The sequence below is a fragment of the Notechis scutatus genome, chromosome 12, assembly GCF_049901735.1.
Source record: "Notechis scutatus isolate UNSWTSFEM ecotype Mainland chromosome 12, rNotScu1.2, whole genome shotgun sequence".
Classification (NCBI taxonomy): Eukaryota; Metazoa; Chordata; class Lepidosauria; order Squamata; family Elapidae; genus Notechis; species Notechis scutatus.
The window spans coordinates 13,747,307-13,768,644 of record NC_142020.1 but is presented as its reverse complement, the minus strand read 5'-3'; the positions used below and the strand labels follow the sequence as shown (position 1 = coordinate 13,768,644).

Genomic DNA, 21,338 nt, shown 5'->3' with positions numbered 1-21,338 from the left:
GATTCTATTCTAAATTCTATTCCTATTCCAAATTCTATTCCTATTCCAAATTCTATTCCTATTCTATATTCTATTCCAGGGGTCTTCAAACTTGACAGCTTTAAGACTTGTGGACTTCAATTCCCAGAATCCCTCCTCCAGTCATGTTAGCTCAGGAATTCTGGGAGCTGAAGTCCACAAGTCTTAAAGCTTTCGAGTTTGAAGACCTTTGATCTATTCTATTTATCTATTCTATCTATTCTATCTATCCATTCATCCCTATCTATTCTATCCCATCTTATCTTATCCTATCCTATCCTATCCTATCTCTCTCTCTTTCTTTCTATCTATCTATTCAACCTCTCTTTCCCTATCTATCTATTCCAGGGGTCTCCAAACTTGGCAGCTTTAAGACTTGTGGACTTCAATTCCCAGAATTCGTCCTCCAGTCATGTTAGCTCAGGAATTCTGGGAGTTGAAGTCCACAAGTCTTAAAGCTGTCAACTTTGAAGACCCTTGATCTATTCTATCTATCTATTCTATCTATTCTATCTATCCATTCATCCCTATCTATTCTATCCCATCTTATCCTATCCTATCCTATCCTATCCTCTCTCTCTCTCTTTCTTTCTATCTATCTATTCAACCTCTCTTTCCCTATCTATCTATTCCAGGGGTCTCCAAACTTGACAGCTTTAAGACTTGTGGACTTCAATTCCCAGAATCCCTCCTCCAGTCATGTTAGCTCAGGAATTCTGGGAGCTGAAGTCCACAACTCTTAAAAGTGGCCAACTTTGAAGACCCTTGGGCTAGCTGATGAAAGGAACTGAGAAGGAGGAACCGATGATTGATGGGATATAGATAGATAGATAGTGTTCCCCCTTCAATGGAGCCAAGAAACCGTCTCTCTGATACTAATCAGGCCAGACCGCGTTCGCTTGAGAAAAGCATCGTACCTGGCAGGCAATTCTAATCAGGAAATTGATCACTGTGTCGGTGTGTTGCTTATCGATAGACTTGGAGAAGAGAGCGTCCGCACCAGAAAGGGACTGGCTCCGCCCAAACACCTGAGGACACAGAGGACATGGAAAGAGTTAGCCAGGTGTCACAACAGCCGAGGAGCACAGGGAAACCGCACAGCAAAAAACTAGAATGGACCCACAATTCAAGGTGCTCTAAATATATCGACAGGCACACGGAGTCCTTCAGTTTCTCTGCATTCCTTGAGTATTTATTTTGAGGAGTGCTGAGATTTAGGGGTGATTATTTCCCCCCCCCCCTTTTTTTTTTGTCCTGGTGTTCTTTAGTCAACAGGTTGGTCTACTGGCGAAGGAACCAGGCTAGAAACCAGGAGACGGTGAATTCTAGTTCCACTTTAGGCATGAAAGTCGGTTGGTGACTTTGGATCAAATCACCAGGAGACTGGGAGTTCTAGTCCCACCTTAGGCATGAAAGATAGCTGGGTGACTTTGGCCCAATCACTGGGAGACGGTGAGCTAGTCCAACCTTAGACATGAAAGCTGGCTGGGTGACCTTGGGTGTCTCTCAGCCCAACCCACCTCACAGGGTTGTTTTTGTGGAGAAAATAGCAGGAGGAAAGAACATTAGCTATGTTTGCCACCTTGAGTTATCCATAAAAATAATAAATGCGGGATTAAAAATAAATACCAGAAATAAAAAGTGCTCTAGGCTCCTTTGGAAGGAAAAGCAGCGCAAAACCTCAAGGGGATAAAAGAAACGAGGGACGGGTAGCCCAAACCCCCAATCCTTACCGCACTGATTGCCCCAGTCGCCGTTCGGAACCGTTTCACTTCCTGACCGGAATCCACCGACAGTCCTCTTTTCACCGCCAACGAGGCAGTACTCACACCCTCGCCACTGGCCCCCGGGTCCATGTCTGAATCCGGCTTTGGGAGGGGAAAGAAAGGGAGAAAGCAGAGGCTCAGGAATTGGAAACTGTGCCCATTCTGTTCTGACCTAGCTCCCCAGACAAGAAAAATTCTCTAAAGTTAACTCAAAGATTCCTTTATTAGGAGCGCCGGCAGCCCTGGCAAAGAGTTTCTCTCTCACCGCAGGCTAACAAGTCCGTCCAGCAGAAAGATAAATAGTTGTCTGTCACATCTATTCATCTCAGCCCCCTGCTTTATATCCCCAGAGCTCGGGTGGGGCTTCGCTAGCAGCAGTGGCTCTTCCATCCCAAGGACCGGCCTATAGATTTCCACTGGTCTCCTCTCCTCTGCCTTCTGCACAATCCACGTGTCAGGCACTGGACCCAGCTGTTCTTCCTCTTCCTCATCAGCCACCTCCAGACTTTTCATCTGAGGGCTGACGGACAGCCCAGGCTCCTTTCCTCCCTCCTCCTCCCTCCCTCCCTCTAACTCCATTCCCTCCTCCCCCTCGGAGCTCTCAGGATGCCTGGATGCTGGCTCCCATGCCTCCTCCTCCTCCTCTGATTCAACTGCTGGAGGGGCCGGTGGCTGACAGGCCACAACACATTCGTTCCTTCCCCCCAATTCTCGCAGGCAGCTTCCCCCTGATGGGTTTACCTGCTGATCTTTGATCCGTTGCAATTCCCACTTGATGATCACTTCCGCCAGGTCCACCGCCAGCTTCCTCTGCTCGATGGTCACGCTGGGAGTGAAGCCCAACCTCTGCATGGCGCTGACCATGTGCTGCACTAAGTGGTGTCTCACCGGGTAGTACACCTGCAAAGGTGTGTCACAGAACAGCTCGGGAAAATTCCTCCAAACTCCGGCCCTTCCAGCTGATACATATATAGTATATATAGTATAGTAATAGGGCATAGGTTCTCCTGCTTGATCAGGGGGCTGGACTAGAAGACCTCCAAGGTCCCTTCCAGCTCATTCATTCCATATTACAGGTACGGTAGTCCTTGTCTTACAACCATAATTTCCATGGCTAAGCAAGGCGGAGGTTAAGTAACACCCACTTGTCAGAAAGTCGCAACAGGTGAATCACCTGACCTCAGGATATTGCAACCGTCATAAATATGAACCAGTTGCCACTGTCTGAATTTTGACCACATGGCCATGGGGATGCTTCCGCGGCAGCGTGAAAAACAGTCATAAGTCACTTTTGTCAGTGTCGTTGAAACTTCGGCCAGTGCACAAACTGTGAAAGATTATCTGTAATTCACTGGGTTCATCCATCACACTGCTCACAAATTGTGACCTACAATCACAAACGGCTGCTGACCAACACCAAGGAAATTACAGGTAGACATCCAACCTCTCTTAATTGTACGGATGCCCTCCTTCGCCATTCACACATACTCTGATGCAAACCCTAGGAAACATGTGCCAAAGGTGCTTTTTCAAGAGGCAACTGGATTCTTTCTTTTCTTTTGAAGACGTTTCGCTTCTCATCCACTAAAGCTTCTTCAGTTCTGACTTGGATGGTGGGGAACAGAAGGATTGGTACTTCTTGCAGACAGCTGGTCATTTGCATCCTTTGTAGAGGGTCGTTGAGGCCTCTTGGAGGTTTATCTGCAGCAGATCCAAGAAGGCTCCACACAACCATTTGCACTCCTCAGGCTGACCCTAAGGATGTGGATAAGCTTCCAAGTGGCCTCAATGACTCTCTAAAAAGGAGGCAAATGATCAGCTGTTTGCAAGGGGTACAAATCCTTCCATTCCCCACCATCCAGTCAGCGCTGAAGAAGCAAAACCATCTTCAAAAGAAAATCCAGAAAGCCCCGTTGCCTCCTGAAAAGGCACCTCGGATAACCATGACCCGGAGGATGGAGAATCTCCATAGACACTTAGCAAACATGGCCAGTTGTTCATTTAGTTAGTTACCAGTTTTGGTTTTTAATGTGCAACGTATCCAGGCAGTTAAGAGTAACATAAGCAGCCCCTGCTTTGCATCACTGTTAAAAAGGCTGAGTTCACACCTTAAAGTGCTGAACTATCAGGTGTAAGATATGGACCAGTTGAGGCACCGTGTGTCCTTCTTCCACAATGATCTTCCTGGTCCAGTGAGTCAACATCTGGTGGCCATCCTCCATTCGAGCAGGTACCGCAGGGGTCAAGATAGCCATGGCTTGTCTGACAATGATCCGAGCCTCCATTGCATGAGCCTTCAAGAGACTGTGGAACACCTGGACAGAAGGACAGAAGAAAGATGGTTAGGGGGCGGAAGGCTAAAACATATGAAGAGGGGTTGCAGCAGTTGGATACGTCTAGTTTGATGAAAAGAAGAACCAGGGGTGACATGATAGCAGTCTTCTAATATTTGAGGGGCTGCCCCAAAGAAGAGGGAGTCAAGCTAATCTGCAAAAGCACCTGAAGGTAGGGCAGAAGCAATGGGTGGAAACTAATCAAGGAGAGAAGCAACCTAGAACTAAGGAGAAATTTCCTGACAGTTAGAACAATTAATTAGTGGAACAATTTGCCTCCAGAAGTTGTAAATGCTCCATTATTTGAGATTTTTAAGAAGAGATTGGGTTCTGGCAGTTGCCCTAATTAAAGGATGAACCTCGAGCCAAACTTCAAAAGAATCCAAAAGATTTATTAGGAGCAACATGTCAGCATTATTCCAGTTAAAGCCAACTCTGACACACATGATTTACGGTCACCTATGACCCTGTTTCCCCCTCTTCCCCATCAATCAGATTCTCAGGGCTGGGTGTCATCAATCACATTCTCCAATGAAGGATTTTCATAGACAGAAGATCCGGTAGCCTAAGCTACAATCTTTGTAAGATAAGCGTGGTATGTAATTCTGGTTTTTCCTCCCCCTGCTTATGGCAACTCAACATAGGAATGCTTTACGAGTTGACACTGACACGATTGCAATGCGCATGAAATCACAGATGTGGAGGCCATTGATTCACCTAGAGTCGAACACGACGGCATGGATAACTTCATCATCATCATCATGCCTACCTAATTCAGACCCTTCATCATTTATGGAAAGGAAAATGGAGCAGGACTGGGTAGCAATAGAAATAGCAATTAGACTTATATACTGCTTCACAATGCTTTTATAGCCCTTTCTAAGCTGTTTTATAGAGTCAGCCTCTTGCCCCCAACAATCTGAGTCCTCATTTTACCGAACTCGGAAGGACGGAAGGCTGAGTCAACCTTGAGCTAGGTGAGACTGGAACTACCAAATTGCAGGCAGCTGGCAGTCAGCAGAAGTAGCCTGCAGTACTGCACTCTAACCACTGTGCACCAAGGGAGGGAGGGAGGAGGGAGGGAGGGAGGGAGGGAGGGAGGGAGGGAGGGAGGAAGGAAGGAAGGAAGGAAGGAAGGAAGGAAGGAAGGAAGGAAGGAAGGAAGGAAGGAAGGAAGGAAGGACAATAACACTTAGACTTATATACTGCTTCACAGTTCTTTCCAGCCCTCTCTAAGCTGTTTTATAGAGTCAGCCTCTTGCCCCCAACAATCGGGATCCTCATTTTACCCACCTCAGAAGGACGGAAGTCTGAGTCAACCTTGAGCCAGGTGAGACTCGAACTGCCAAACTGCAGGCAGCCAGCAGTCAGCAGAAACAGCCTGCAGTACTGCCCCCTAGCCACTGTGCCTCCCAGAATTACCACGATGGCGGAAGGCTGCTTTCCAAAGAGAGGCCACCTCTTTATTCACCCCGCACGTACCTGCAAGACAATCTTTTTGTGGATGGCAAATTTGGCAATGATGTGAGCCAGGAGCAGGTGCCCGCTGTATTTGCAGGCCGGGTCCACGCAGGCTTTGGAGAGCAAGCAGGGCCAAGCGAAGGTCATTAGACGGCGCAGTTTGCTGTTGCGGTTCTTGTTGTTGTCGTGGATGTGGTGCGGGGCGTGCTCGACCAGCAAGGTGGCAAACTGCAGGAGGTAAATCCGGAGCGAATCCAGCATGTCGGCTTGCTTTTCTGGATCCAGAACCTGAATTGCCCAAAAGGAGGGAAGAGAAATGTCCAGAACCGCATACAGGCAGCCCTCGATGGAGCCCAAAATTTCTGTTGTTATGAGAGGCATTATAGAAAATAGAATAGGATTTAGAATAGAATAGAATAGAATAGAATAGAATAGAATAGAATAGAATAGAATAGAATGCAATGCAATGCAATGCAATGCAATGCAATACAATACAACAGAACAGAACAGAACAGAACAGGTTCTTGGAGGTCTTATAAATGGATGGATAGATGGATGGTTGGATGTAGATGAGAGCGAGTGGATTGGATGGATGGATGGATGGATGGATGGATGGATGGATGGATGGATGGATGGATGGATATAGATGAGAGAGAGAGATGGATAGATTAAATGGATGGATGGATATAGATGAGAGAGAGAAAGATGGATAGATGGATAGATTAGATGGATGGATGGATATAGATGAGAGAGAGAGATGGATAGATTAGATGGATGGATGGATATAGATGGATTAGATGGATGGATATAGATGAGAGAGATGGATAGATTAGATGGATGGATGGATGTAGATGAGAGAGAGAGAGAGAGAGAGAGAGAGAGAGAGAAAGATGGATAGATTAGATGAATGGATATAGATTAGATGGACAGAAAGACAGACTGATAAAAACTACCTTGGTTATGAATACACTGGTGATGCTCTCAGGGTTATCTCCTTCGGGATTGGGGGGGCCCAGAAGCTGCTCCCCTTCCCCTTTTTCGAAGCTGTACAGGAAAGCAGGGTTCAGAATGTACTGCAGGACCTATCCGCCAAGGTAAAGGAAAAGAAAAGAATGATAAAAAAAAAAACCTGCCCAGAAGGGAGTCAAATGGCCTATAATACCAGGAAGACAACGCCTAAGTGGATATCAAAAGAAGATCCACCTTGAAATTTAATTTCTTTTGCAAAATAAAATCTGCAGGCAAGCAAGCACAGGCCCCCATATTCAAGAAGAGGCACATTTGGAAAGGAGTCGGATGGATTCCTGACTTTTATTATTATTTCTCTTCCACGGGCACCAAATTCTCCCGTACCAATTAAAGATAGTCCTCAACTGATGGCCATAATGGAACAGCCAATTTTTGTTTACAAGTTGAGTTCTGCCCCATGTTTCTTGCCACCGTTGTTAAGTGAATCGCAGCAGATGTTAAGTTAGTAACAGGGTCCTCTTGGCTTCCCCATTGACTGTGCTGGTCAGAAGGGGATTATGTGAGCTCCCTGGATGCTGTAATTGTCATAAATATGAGTCAGTTGCCATATGTCTGAATTTTGATCGGGTGGAGACAACAGTCCCAAGGGTGAAAATTGGGTTGTAACTTCGGTGTTATATTCACGAACTGGAATAGAACTTGGTAAGAAGGTCAGCCAATGAATAGGCACAGCAACTAAGTCAGCCAATGAGGACTGTTTGGAAACTGAAACTAGAAGTAGCCTAGGTTGGAAACTGAAACTAGAAGGAGCCTAGGCGTGGCTCTATATTAAGCTCTGCAACTCTGCAGCTATGTGAAGCTATGAGTCTGTTGAAGATGAAACTTGCTTGCTTGCTGAAGACTGGAGCTCTGCTCTGAACTTGCAACATGTTTCTGTCCGAGTTTGCTCCATGTTGGAGAAACCTACAACTGGTTTGTTAAAATCTGCTTATTGCGTTCATAAAGACGTTAAACGAAGCATCAGCCCTCTGTCTATTTTTCTGGCGCTGAATCAACGCTGCAAAACTCTGGACAGCCGGACACTAAATGGACTGTTGTCAATCGAGGACTACCTGCATAAACACTTAAAAGCCAGGAACTCCTTGTTGCTGGAGAACAGGAAGGCCAAGCTGGCTCTTGCTTTACCTTGGCTTTCAGTTCGTCGCCGAAACCGAGATCGCTGAAGTCGACAAAGCGGAAAAACAGCGCCCTCTTTTGGGCGATGGTGTAACTCTTGGGGATGTCTTCCTCCATGTACTCTTTCAAGAAGGTCAGGTTGCAGAGGAAGCGGCCCGTGAAGGCCCGGAGAAGCTGGAACAGCAGCTCGATGTCGTTGTAATTTCTCCTAGGGGGTGAAAGAGGGAGAGCCAGAAGAAGTGAAAACACACGACAGGATCCCCTTGTGTGGGGGAAGGGCCTGTCTCGCTCATCGAAGGGAAGGGAGGGAAGAGGAGGGGCAGGCGACAGAGGAAAATGGGAGAGAGGAAGGAAGGAAGGAAGGAAGGAAGGAAGGAAGGAAGGAAGGAAGGAAGGAATGAAGGAAGGGAGGGAGGGAGGGAGGGAGGGAGGGAGGGAGGGAAGGAAGGAAGGAAGGAAGGAAGGAAGGAAGGAAGGAAGGAGGGAGGGAGGGAGGGAGGGAGGGAAGGAAGGAAGGAAGGAAGGAAGGAAGGAAGGAAGGAAGGAAGGAAGGAAGGAAGGAAAGGAAGGAAGGAAGGAAGGAAGGAGGGAGGGAGGGAAGGAGAGAAAGGAAAGGAGATGGGAGGGAAAGGAAGAGAAGGAAGGAGGAAGGGAAGGAAAAGGGAAGGAGGGAGGAAAGGAAAAGAAAGGAAAGGAGGAAAGGAAAAAGGAAGGAGGGAAGAAAGGCAAGGGAAGGAAAGCGGAAAGAAAGGGAAGGAAAAGGAAGGGAAGGAAAGAGGAAGGAGGGAGGAAAGGAAAGGAGGAAAGGAAAGAGGAAGAGGGAAGAAAGGAAAGAGGAAGGAGGAAAGGGAAGGGAAGGGAAGGAAAAGAGGAAGAAGGGAAGGAAAGGAAAGGAAAGGGGAAGGACAGACAGGTAAGATTTCTCAACAAAAGAAGCCTGTATCAAAATGTCTATTTCTTTATTTGCTGGTTTGATTTTACAGCCTTTTTTCTTCCAGTGCCCGAAATAATATCCATTAGAATCCCCCTCCCTTATTTTTTTTTTTTCCTATCTACCTCCCCCTCTCCCTAAGATGAACTGAGCTGAGAGATACCCTTCCTCCCGGAGCTTCTTCCCACCATTCCCCTTTGAGTTCCCTACGAGAGGGAGTGACCTGCCCTCCAGGTGGTTTGTCTATCACCCAAAAGGAATAACCCCCCCCCACAAAAGACGCACTTGCAATAATTCAGTAAGCAGTAGGCCAAAAGTTTCGGCTCTTTCCAGTTGGTGGCCGCCATGTTCTCCTTCCGGTGCCTCTCTTGGAAAGTGTCGCTGACCCAAACACGCCTCAGCTGGCTCACCAAGGAATGCTGGTTTGCCAGCCAGCCTTCATCGTTCTTAACGATGATACTGATGATCTGTTGGAAGGAAGGAAGGAAGGAAGGAAGGAAGGAAGGAAGGAAGGAAGGAAGGAAGGAAGGAAGGAAGGAGAGAGAGAGAGAGAGAGAGAGAGAGAGAGAGAGAGAGAGAGAGAGAGAAACAAGAATGTGAAATTATAAATTGCCTTTTGGCAGGTGACCAGTTAATGTCCATTTAATGTTCGCTAAGAGGTTTGCAAAGTCAGCACGTTACCCCCAACAATTTGAGTCCTTGTTTTTACCAACCTCGGAAGGATGGAAGGATGAATCAACCTGGAGCCAGTGAGGATCGAACTACAGGCAGTGGGCAGAGTTAGTTTGTAATACTGCATTCTAACCACTGCAAGACCACAGCTAGCTTCCTTCCTTCCTTCCTTCCTTCCTTCCTTCCTTCCTTCCTTCCTTCCTTCCTTCCTTCCTTCCTTCCTTCCTTCCTTCCTTCCTTCCTAAGCAATAGTAGATATATATCACTTCACAGTGCTTTCCAGCCCTCTCTAAGCTATTTACATAGTCAGCCTCTTGCCCCCAACAATCTGGGCCCTCATTTTACCCACCTTGGAAGGACGGAAGGCTGAATCAACCTTGAGCCAGTCACAATCAAACTCCTGGCAGTGGGCAGAGTCAGCCTGCAATACTGCATTCTAAGTACTGTGCCACCATGACTGACTGACTGACTGACTGACTGACTGACTGACTGACTGACTGACTGACTTCCTTCCTTCCTTCCTTCCTTCCTTCCTTCCTTCCTTCCTTCCTTCCTTCCTTCCTTCCTTCCTTCCTTCCTTAGCAATAGCAGACTTGTATACTGCTTCACTGTGCTTTACAGCCCTCTCTAAACAGTTTAAAGAATCAGCCACCCAACAATCTGGGTCTTCATTTTATCAACCTCGGGATCAAACTCCTGGCAGTGAGCAGAATCAGCTTGAAATTCTGCATTCTAACCGCTGTGCCACCTGTCCTTCCTTCCTTCCCTCCCTCCCTTCCTTCCTAAGCAATAGCAGACTTATATACCGCTTCACAATGCTTTCCAGACCTCTCTAAGCAGTTTACAGAGTCAGCCTCTTGCCCCCCAACAATCTGGGTCCTCATTTTACCGACCTCGGAAGGATGGAAGGCTGAGTCAACCTGGAGCTGGTCAGGATCGAACTGCTGGCAGTGGGCAGAATCCACCTGCAGGACTGCATTCTCACCCCTGCACCATCAGGGCTCTCTTAAACCCCACCTGGGTACCTTTTATTTAGCATCACGTGTTAAAAAGGAAGGGCCGTACCTTAATGGCTTGAAACTGGAGATCGAGCCGCATGGTGCTAGTGCTGGGAGATCCAGGCCGAACCGCCGTCTGGGTCCCGCCAGGTAAGAGTAAGGTGATGAAACGGTTGGGATTCGCAGCCAGGACATCCCGCAAAGGCTTGGCGTCTTTGTGCTTTAAAAAACTCTGGGGTTGGTTGGTTGGTTTGTTGAAGGGGGTGGGGGAGAAAAAGAAAAGGTGCTTGTGATGACCCAAAGGGGCGTGCCACAAAAGCGACAAAGTCACCAAAGTAGGTCAAGTGCCTTTAATTCCTCCAACTTGGCCCCCAATGTCCAGTTATCATTGGCTGGAGAAAAAAACACTCCCAAGAACAGTTTTTAAAGGGAAGAAATTCAGTCCGAACCCAAAGTACATCTAGATTATAAATAAAAACCAACACAAACCACACTGCAGCAATTAATGAGACAGGGCAGAATAAAGGATTGAAGACATCAGAAGGTAACGAAACACACACAATTGGGAGGATGCCAGCACCCAGATAGGACTTGACAAACAAAGATAATGCAGCTTTGCTTCCAGCCCAGTGCCGTGCGCAAACACCCCTTTTATCCTGTTTTTCCAGCTGCAGCTAATGAAGGGAATCAGGGCCTTTTTCTCCCCCGTAACCCATGTTGCTCCCTTCTCCGTTCTTCCCTGCGTGCCCTAGGATGAAGAAGGGGTGGACCTGAGTCTTCCTCTGAATGCCCAGATGGACTGTGCCCTTTCCCAGTTTCCTCCACAGCCACCGGAGCCACACTCCAACTCCCTGTCGGCTGCTCAATCTCCCCCTCAGAATCAGACTCCAACCAGGGCATGACAGTGCCTGGTGAGGATAGCCATCTCTAACGTTTACAAAAAAGGCCCAAGGCCAAGCGTGCTAAACTGCAGCGTAACAGGGTCCACGGTGAGCCCGGCCTTACCATGAACATCCTGCTCCACTGTGGATCGTTCAAGGTCGCTTCCATCATGAAGAGCTCGACGGTCTGAGATGGATGGCGGGTCAGAAACTTTATCAGGGGTTCTCGGAAGGGGCTGCCAGCCTGCACAGCAGGTTAAAAAGGAAAGAGGTGAAACACGTTGAGCAGGCAGAGAGCATGACCGGCTGGCTTTTTAAGAGGAGGGAGGGAGGGAGGGAGGGAGGGAGGGAGGGAGGAAGGAAGGAAGGAAGGAAGGAAGGAAGGAAGGAAGGAAGGAAGGAAGGAAGGAAGGAAGGAAGGAAGGAAGGAAGGTAGAGAGAAGGGAGGGAGAAGAAAGGAGGATAGAGAGAAGGGGGAAAGAGGATAGAAAGGACGATAGAAGGGAGGGAGGGAGGGAGGGAGGGAGGGAGAAAGGGAGGATATAGGAGGGAGGAAGAAGAAAGTAGGTTAGAGAGAAGGGAAGAAAAGAGGATAGAAGGAAGGATAGAGAGAAGGGAGGGAGGGAAAGAGGATAGAAAGAAGAAAGGAGAGGGAAGGAGGAAGGAAAAAGAAGGGGAAGGGAAGGCAGGAAGGAAAAGGGGAGAAGGAAGGAAGGAAAGAAAAAGGGAGAAGGAATGAAGAAAGGAAAAGTTAGAAGAAGGGAAGAAGGAAGGAAAAAAATAGAAGAAACAGCAGCTTGGAAAACTTTAAAGGAAAGAGGGGTCCTTTACCTCAATCAACATGGCCCGTTCAGTTTTCATCACCACTTCCAGCAAAGGTTTGACCAGAGTCTGTGGAGCAGCTGGGATCAGATGGAACAGGTTTATAATTGCTGAGCAAATCTTCATTTCCTGCAGATGAAACGGAAATATCAGCTAGCGGCTAGTGGCTAGATACACATTTATACCCTAATCGAAGCTACAGCTCTGTTTTCTACGGGGGATGTTGGCTAGCAAGCCAGAGCAAGGAGTTAAACCATGGTTACTTACCCCAGGCCATTTAAGGAGCTGCCCTGGTTTGGGGGAGGAATTTATCTAGATCATTGGGTTATGTTTGGTTAGGGAAAACTTTTCTCGTTTGTTTTTAATGGAATGACAGCAGAAACGTGGGAAATTACGAACCTCCGAAGTGGCATGTTTCTCTTCAAAAAAGGCAAAATGCGCTCCAGTGCTGAAAATGGGGACAGGATGAGACTGCAAAATCGTCTCCCTGGCTTTCAAGAGGTTTTTCTCCAGCACTGCAGCTCAGCTATTCGTGAGGACTAGCTGCTTTAAAATCCAACACGTGCCATCTGGGCTGTGCCTCTTTTAAAAGATGGCTATTTTCTACTAGTTTTTTTTTTTTTTTTTACACTGGATTGCTAACAAAAAAAAAAAGCCATTAAAAAGGTCTGGAGTGGAAAGAGGGGGGGGGGGAAATGTATTAAATCTAGAAAGGGGGCTGCATTTCCAGGATTTTGAGAAGCTACCAAAACGGGGACCTCAACTATTTCTTTGCAGTTTGACATTAGTAACTCAAAACATTCAGAGAGATATAAATACACACACACACACACACACACACACACACACCCCAAATCTCCTATTGGAAAAAAATAAAGAACATGCTTGAAACTCCTTCACACGGCAAGTGTTACATAAACAACTCTGAACAGACAAGAAAACAAAGGACAAATCACAGCACTGCACTCAAAGGCACAATGCATTCTGCCCTGATATACAACAGAGACAACTAACAAACCACAGCAAAGATAACAACAAAACCAAAAGGTAGAAAAAGGAGGGAGGAGGGGAGGGAGGGAGGAAAGGAGGAAGGAAGGAAGGGAGGGAGGGAGGGAGGGAGGGAAGGGGAGGGAGGGAGGAAAGGAGGAAGGAAGGGAGGGAGGGAGGGAGGGAGAGGAACGGAGGAGGGAAGGGGAGGGAGGAGGGAGAGGAGAATGAGGGGAGAGGATGGAGGGAAGGGAAAAAGGAAGCAGAGAAGGAAAAGGAGGAAGAGGGAAAGAAGGAAGGAGGAAGAGGAGGAGGAGAAAGAAGGTGACAAGGAAAGGGAGGAGAAAGATAACAAGGAAAGAAGAGACAGAGGAAGATAAGTGAAGGAGGAAGATGAATAGAAGGAGGAGGAGGAAGTTGACAAGGAGAAAGAGGAAGATGAGAAGGAAAAGGAGAAGAAGGAGGAAGGGGAGGAGAAGGAGAGGAGAGATCACTGCCTCCTTGTGCCTCTACCATCAATTCTCACCTCTACCCCTTCCACGGCAGGCTGAACCAAACAACAGAAGAAAGAAAAGAAAAGAAGAAACAAAAATTCACAGCATGAACAACAACAAAAAAGGGAACACAAACGCCCAAAAAAAAACACAACTAAACAACAACAAAAACAAAATGGGGATGTGCTGTTTGCTTTGGACTGCAGTCAGAGAAGAAGAAAAATAAACAAACAAACCAACAAACCATAAACTTGATTTTTATTTTTTTTATTTAAAGTAGGGATTCATGTTCTCACCTCAAACTGACCGAATGGAGACAAGGAACATTTCCTGCACTCCGCATTACTGTCCTAAGGATGGGAAAAGCAACTTTTTTTTTCTTTTTTTGTTCTTGGAACACACACACACACACACACATGGAATACACAAGAGTTCCCCATATTTCAAAAAAAACACATTTTTTTTTTTTTTAAAAAAAAGCAGACTGGGCTGGGCCTGGTCAGTTGGGGGAGATTAGAGCCGGACAAGACAGTGAAAAGCAGAATTCAGATGCTTTGAGATGGGAACAGACCGGGTGGCGTGCAGAGGTCACACAACCAGAAACCCCCCTTGATAAAAAACAGGTTCTGGAGATGAGACACCGCCAGTCTTGTTCATTCTCACATACACACAAAGTATTGCCTGTCGAAATGATTTTTAAAAACCGTCCGAATAAGGGGGGAAATTTCCTAGCCAGTATTCCCCAGCAAAATCATCACTATCCTTTCCTTCCTTCCTTCCTTCCCTCCCTGCCTTCCTCCTATTTTTTCCTTCCTTCCCTACTTTTCTTTCCCTCTACTTCTAATTTTTCCTTCCTTCCTTCTTCCCTCCCTCCTGCTAATTTTTCCTTCCTTCCCTAATTCTCCTTCCCTCCTTCCCTAATTTTTCCTTCCTTCCCTTCCTCCTAATTTTCCTTCCCTCCTTCCCTCCCTCCTAATTTTTCCTCCCTTCCCTCCCTAACTTTCCTTCCTTCCTCCCTCCCTCTTCTTCAAATTTTTCCTTCCCTCCTTTCCTTTCTTCCTCCCTCCCTCATCTTCAATTTTTTCCTTCCTTCCTCCCTCCCTCCTATTTTTCTTTCCTTCCTCCTTCCCTCCCTCGTAATTTTTCCTTCCTTCCTTCCTCCCTCTTCTTCAAATTTTTCCTTCCCTCCTTTCTCTCCTTCCTCCCTCCCTCCTCTTCAAATTTTTCCTTCCTTCCTCCTTCCCTTCCTCCCCTTCAAATTTTCCTTCCTTCCTTCCTTCCTTCCTTCCTTCCTTCCTTCCTTCCTTCCTTCCTTCCTTCCTTCCTTCCTTCCTTCCTTCCTTCCTTCCCCTTCCTTCCCATCGTTGCTCTTTAATTATCTCCAACATCCCAGTGGAGATAACCCAAGAACACCTTCAAGGGAACAACTTGGGAACAACTGAGCAAGCAATTCACTGAGATTGCCAACAGAAACCAATTGTGGTCCAGCCACACTTTCCTCCCCACGGGCCTCTCACACACCGTTCACTCAGGGGGAAAAAGTGGGGGGGGGGGGCTTCCTTGCACTTCAGTTCCAGCAGTTCCCGTCCCACCAGCGGCCTCTCAATGCCACAGAGCGGCTACATGCCGATTATGGAAAAAATAAAAATGCTCCCATCCTAGGGAAAAACAGGTATTAAAGTGAAAGAATCCAAACCCGGCAGTTTAAACGTGACCTTTCGCCCTTCTATCGCAAGCCTCTCTCTTTTCACGTTCAAAGCCCCCTGAAAAAGAACCCGCAACTTACGTTTCCGTCGCTCCTCTGTCCTCCTTTATGGGTGAGCACTACCACCTCCATCCATTTACGCAGGTGTTGCTACAAAAAGTATTAAGAAGGAGAGCCGTCAGATCCTGCACGCTGGCATTCCTGATCGGCAGGCGTTATCTGCCTATGAGAAAAATCTCTCTTTCCTTTCCCCGCAAACGCAGGATTCACTTTTTTTTTCATATCCCCCTTGGGCGGATCAATTTAATAAATTCATTATTGATTAAATCAAAAGAAAGAAAAAAAGAAATAGACTAAAAAGGCAGACTTGGTTGGACCAATAGATCTTTTTTCTACCCTCAGTTTTCTGAATAAACTGGACATCCAACCAAGAATATGGTCACCCCAAATGTGCTTTTTTTTTTCCCCCCCCAAGAGGTAACTGGGCTTTTCTGGTTTTTTTCCTTTGAAGACGTTTCACTTCTCATCCAAGAAGCTTCTTCAGCTCTGACTGGATGATGGTGGGGAAAGGATTTACACTCCTTGCAGACGGAGCTGGTCATTGGCGTCTTTTTTTAGAGAGTCGTTGAGGCCACTTGGAGGTTTATCTTTGTTCTAAGGGTCACAGCTGGTCGTTTGCATTGAACAGGGTGGGAGTATGAAGGGATTTCCAGAGGGAAAAAGAATTGCAGGCTACGGGAACATTTGCACTACTGAGGTGACCCTGAGGATACAGATAATCCTAAAAGTGGCCTCAACGACTCTAAAAAGGATGCAAACGACCAGCTGTCTGCAAGGAGTATCAATCCTTCCAGTCCCCACCATCCAGTCAGAGCTGAAGAAGCTTCTTGGATGAGAAGCGAAACGTCTTCAAAGAAAATCCAGAAAGTCCAGGTGCCTCCTGAAAAAGCACCTCTGGGACAACCTGGAGGACTTGAGAATCTCCGTAAACATTAAGAATACAGTCAGTTCCTCCCCTCCTCCCTTAACTTCTGCCTTTCTTCCAAAATCTTACCATCATCTGGTCACAAAACTTGTCGTTAAACGAGTTGGGGAAGAGCCTCGTCACCGATGTCAGCCTGTTGACCACGTTGAGGGTTAGGCTCCGATAGTCGCCCAGCATCATGAGCAACGGTCTCATGTGGGTGTGGATCTGGTCCACCTCGATGGTTGCGCCTTCCAAAAACTGCGAGGGGCCGAAAACAGACAAGGATCGGAGAGCGCAAATGCTCCTGTGACACTACTATAACCACAATCATAATAGAGCCACACTCTTCCTGGTTATTATCACTGCACCGACATAGCCTGTGACCTACGATACAGCTCCAGCTCCTGCCAATCTAGCAGTTTGAAAGCATGCAAATGCAAGTAGATAAATAGGTACCACTTCGGTGGGAAGGTAAACTGTATTCTGTGCGCCTTTGGCTTATAGTCATGCTGGGCACGTGACTACAGAAATTCTTTGGACAACGCTGGCTTCCTCGGCCAAGAAACGGAGGTGAGCATCACCCCTAAGAGTCGGACACGACTGGACAGGGAAACCTTTACTTTTGGACTTCAACTCCCAGAGTTCCCCAGCCAGCCAAGGGGATTCCAGCCTAGGGGGAATTCTGGGAGTTGAACTCTACATAGCTTTACTGACTGGGGAATTCAGGGAGTTGAAGATGGTAAATGAGGCCTGGAGAAACCACTTTCACCAAGATCTCAAGAGAGAGTCCCATTGGCCTCAACTGCCATCAGCTTCCGGTCTCGAGAAGAAGGAGAGAGGAAAAAAAAAGGAAAGGAAAGGAGACCAAGAGGAAAGAGCTTCATTTTTCTCCCCTCACAAACCTTCCTCATGCAGGCCTCGCCAGCTTCCTGAAGCTCATTGTTGGTTGAATTGAGGGCCTTGAAGAGAGCGCCGATGATCTTCTCTCGGGACTGAGGCAAGTAGTTGCAGGCAGCCAAGGCATCTGCATAGAATCGAACAAAGCAAAGTCCCCCTTCTGAAGCGGGAATTCAAAACGTGGGACCCAAACAGTCCTAAAACAAACGAGGTTCTTCCGGCAGACATTCTGCTACGTCCAAAGGTCCCCCGTTTGTTTTTTTTAAAAAAATTCATTATTGTGCACTGATGATGTTACACAGTTTGGTAATGAAACATCTGCAAAAAAACAACCAAGGTTTATCCCCAGAGTTAGAGTGGGGCTTTGCTAACAGCGGTGGCTCTTCCGTCCCAAGGACTGGCTCATAGATTTCCACTGCTCTCCTCTCCTCTGCCTTCAGCGCATCTGTGCGTCAGGCACTGGGCCCAGCTGTTCCTCCTGTTCCTCATCAGCCACCTCCAGACCCGGGGCTGTTGACTCTCCATCTGAGGGCTGACGGACGGCCCAGGCTCCGCCTCCGCTCTCTCTCTCTCTCTCTCTCTCTGTCTCTGTCTCTCTGTCTTTCTCACTCTCTTTCTCTCTGTCTCTCTCTTCTCTCTCTCTCTCTCTCTCTGTCTCTGTCTGTCTCTCTCTCTCTCTCTCTGTCTCTGTCTCTGTCTCTGTCTCTCTCTTTCTCTCTCTCTCTCTCTCTCTCTCTCTCTCTCTGACAGCTCCATTCCCTCTTCCCCCTTGGAGTTCTAAGGTTGCCTTGATGCTGACCCCTGGCTCCCATGTCTTCTCTGATTTGGCTGCCGGAGGGGCCAGTGGCCGACAGGCCACAACACAAGCTCAGAGAACACCAAGGATCCCACATTGCTAGTAATTTTGGCCAGAAATCCTGGAAATTGCAAGCCAAGGTTAGGGTCCAGCCCTTGAGCCAACAAATAACTTTTTTTTTTCAACACAGCTGCCTTTAAGGCTTGGAGCGGGCTCCATTTATGCAGTAAAGCAGCTAGCTTCAAAGCTTGATCGACTTACTCAGAGCTGCAATTCGGAGCGGCACCAAAGAAGGCAGACTCTTATAACAGGGCAATTTCATCAAGGCACAATCTTCAGCCTCACACAGATTCAGCAGCTGGAAGTTCAAAGAGAAGAGAAGTTGGCTTTGGACACAACCTGGTTGACTTCCAGACCAACAAAAAACCATCCACATGCCAGCCTGATCTCCAAAATGAAGGCGCTTCATCACCAACTTAGTTAAGACATTTTGAAGAGCTTTGGTACAACGTTTCTTCTCTATGGTATGTCCTGTTTGGGACACTTCTTTCATGAATGATCATTGTTTTAGAGATTCAGCTGTAGAACCATATAAAAACAACCGTCGGATAATTCCAAGGCTCATCTTGGTTGTTCTGTTACAATGGTCTACTAGATACATCTGAGATGTTTACGTAGATGACCAGATGGAGCCCGAGGGAGGGGACAAAAGTGTCATCAGTCTCGAGTCGCTTCGTGCCCACGAGAGATCTAAATCCAGTCCACCTTGAATTCCTTCCACTCTTATCTCCCGCTAATTTCCCTTGGCTGTTAGTAGTTCCAATTTTGTAGAGAGCTTAAGCTTATGTGGTGTTTGTAGGTACTTTAGCCTCAACCCCAAAATAGTTAAGACTTTCCTTCCACGAATAAAGCCAAACTATTTAGTCCAGCTTGCTTTATACTGTAATAACAATTCCACATTCTGTACCCCTCTTTTCGCCTCTCTCTTGAACCACTCTGGTACATGCCTCAAGTCTCATCACCCAACTTCAAGTTCTTCAACTTCCTTCCCCAGAATTTCTCTCATCCTACGCATCACGGTGTCCACACTGCACGCCTTAAAGAGTTAGGACTTCAAAAGATGAAAAGAACCATTTCTCTAGCTTATACAAAATGAAAAGTGGGCAAAAGAAAATAATATCAACAAACCTTTGAATGGGAATTCTTTTTTTTTTTTTTTTTAGGAGCCCATGCATCTCTTGGAGAGTGGTGAAATTTATGAGGTCTAAAGACTGTGAATTACTTCCTTGCCTGTACAAGTTATTGAATGAAAATCTCTAGAGATTCATGAACACAAAGTTGTTCTTTCTGTAACTGAACCCTCTGATATTTTTCTTGGGATTCCTCCAAGGGATCTGTGGATCCCTTGTTCATAATCTCTGTTTTCAGCATTAAAAAAACCCAAGACGTTAGGGGAAAATAATCCAAGCAGAGGTAATGCTGCAGATGCATAAATATAAAAATATTCATCCACCTTTTCACTAAGCATTAATCAAAGCCTCTACAGCAGGGGTCCCCAACCACCGGTCCACGGACCGGTACCGGTCCGCGGAACAAGTCTTACCGGGCCGCTGGTTGCTGCGCCGCCATTTGATGAAAAGTGCTTCCGGTGAGCTTTTCCGGTAGAAAGCTCACCGGAAGCACTTTTTCATCAAAAAGATGGCGGCGCCCAGTTGATGCCGTGCACTGGGCCAGCGGCGCCCAGCTGATGCCAGTACCGGGCCGCGCATAAAAAGGTTGGGGATCACTGCTCTACAGGGCTTCCTGATTTACAAGGCTCCATTTTTTAAAAAAACGGTCCAAAAGTGACGAAGAATAAATACCTCTGTATAAAATACTTTGTGCTCTACCACGTTGAGGTCCATTGTGAAAAGCCGGGGTTGCAGAGTGGTACAAAACGTATTGCCTTCCATCAAACCGATCTGGGCATTTGCAGGTTGATGTCGGAGCAAGTGTTTTTTGGGGGGCACCATATCTTGTAGAACCTAAAAGAAAGCCAAGGTGTCAACTAAAAAAAATACTTCTTTGGTCTTTTTAGTGGCCAGCAGAAAGGAAGCGGGGAAAGTAATGCATTCCTTAAATGTTTCAGATAATTGCTAGGCAGCCGAGGCTTCTGGCGCACAAGATTATTACTGGAGAGCATGATTGATGACTCTTGGCTATGGATGTGTCCCATTGGAGAATATACATCCAGGGGGGGGGGGGTCAAGGATGAAATTAATGATTTGTCTTAAGAGTCGGCTGCACCCAGGTAATGCCGACATGGTCACTCCTAATAAATCATATTTTTTTTCTCTGAGAGATGCGGCTAGAGACTTATGATTTGAATGAGGGGTGGTTTGTCGGAGCCTGGACACCAGATCTATCAAGAACATGACCCTTGTTGGCTTGTTCCCATTACCACCACCCATCCTGGTGGTTTCTCCATCCGTCCAACAAACCAGGTGTCAGGATTCTGGCAGTAGCCCCTAATTAAATCATGAGCCTTGAGCTAAGCTCAAAAAACTTCATTTATTAGGAGCGAATATGTCGGCATGACCTGTATGAAGCCGATTCTGAGACACTAATTCACTGTCACCCTTGACCCTGGTTTCCCCCCCGCCACCCCTCTGGGTATATCATAATTCATATTCTCCAACAAAACAAGTTCATAGCCAAGAGTTCTCCAATTAGGAATTTGCTTAGCAGATGGTAGCTTAGTTATAATCTTTGCAAGATAAGTATGGAATGCACTTTTGGTTTTAAACTGCTGCACTGCACTTTCAAATTTCTGTTCATCGCAGCTCTAAAACAGGCATAGAAATGGGTCGGCTGGGCACCATTTTTTCTTAACAACTGCATGTTTCACTTAACAACTGTGGCCAAACAGGTCATCCCATCGGGCATGACTGCTTTCACAACCGCCTATGCTTTGCCACCGAAGTTCCAAAATGGCGGCCGTATAAGTTGAGGAGCAGCGGTAAGCGGACCCTGTGCGAAAGCATTCCAGCTTCCGCTTCGCAGCTGCCGGGCAACGATGCGCAGCCTCACCTCCTTGTGGGGCTCCATGATCGCCGTGACACTCTTGCCCGTCACCTGGGCCACCACCTGGAGGGAGTGCATGGCCTGCTTCCTGACGGTGGAGTTTGGCGAGGTGACTTCTCGGACCAGGTCATGGGTCACATGGTGGAAGGACTTCTCCTGGGCCGTGAGGATCTCCTCCGTCTTCTCTTCTTCTTTCAACAACGTCGCGCATCGGATTAAGAGCTGCTCAAGGGTCGTCTTGGCCATGGCCACAGCCCCGTTGGAAACCTGGGTAGGCAGGCGTTTGAAAGTTTATTATAAGGCTTTTTTAATTAGTTAGAGCAATCAATCATTTGCCTCCAGAAGGTGTGAATGCTCCGACACTGAAATAGCACAGGGTCTCCTGCTTGAGTAGTGGGTTCG

General features: G+C 47.0%; 1 protein-coding gene across 5 annotated transcripts in view; it reads right to left on the bottom strand.

Annotated features, from left to right (window-relative positions):
• TRRAP (transformation/transcription domain associated protein) overlaps window positions 1-21,338 on the bottom strand; it is a 109,826-nt gene that overhangs the window by 62,608 nt on the left and 25,880 nt on the right. For 3 of the 5 annotated variants that reach the window (XM_087942178.1, XM_087942172.1, XM_087942173.1), the window contains exons 26-43: window positions 20,943-21,203; window positions 19,736-19,897; window positions 18,135-18,231; window positions 17,083-17,204; window positions 16,268-16,438; window positions 15,295-15,363; window positions 13,805-13,858; window positions 12,037-12,156; window positions 11,330-11,449; window positions 10,392-10,556; window positions 8,940-9,121; window positions 7,733-7,931; window positions 6,532-6,660; window positions 5,600-5,866; window positions 3,893-4,099; window positions 2,526-2,684; window positions 1,752-1,886; window positions 936-1,046 (exon numbers count right to left, since the gene is read on the bottom strand). In XM_087942178.1, the coding sequence (XP_087798304.1) occupies window positions 936-1,046; window positions 1,752-1,886; window positions 2,526-2,684; window positions 3,893-4,099; window positions 5,600-5,866; window positions 6,532-6,660; window positions 7,733-7,931; window positions 8,940-9,121; window positions 10,392-10,556; window positions 11,330-11,449; window positions 12,037-12,156; window positions 13,805-13,858; window positions 15,295-15,363; window positions 16,268-16,438; window positions 17,083-17,204; window positions 18,135-18,231; window positions 19,736-19,897; window positions 20,943-21,203 (2,730 nt within the window). The remainder of the gene's footprint in view (window positions 1-935; window positions 1,047-1,751; window positions 1,887-2,525; window positions 2,685-3,892; window positions 4,100-5,599; window positions 5,867-6,531; window positions 6,661-7,732; window positions 7,932-8,939; window positions 9,122-10,391; window positions 10,557-11,329; window positions 11,450-12,036; window positions 12,157-13,804; window positions 13,859-15,294; window positions 15,364-16,267; window positions 16,439-17,082; window positions 17,205-18,134; window positions 18,232-19,735; window positions 19,898-20,942; window positions 21,204-21,338) is intronic. The other 2 variants (XM_087942174.1, XM_087942177.1) reach the window with 1 other exon arrangement.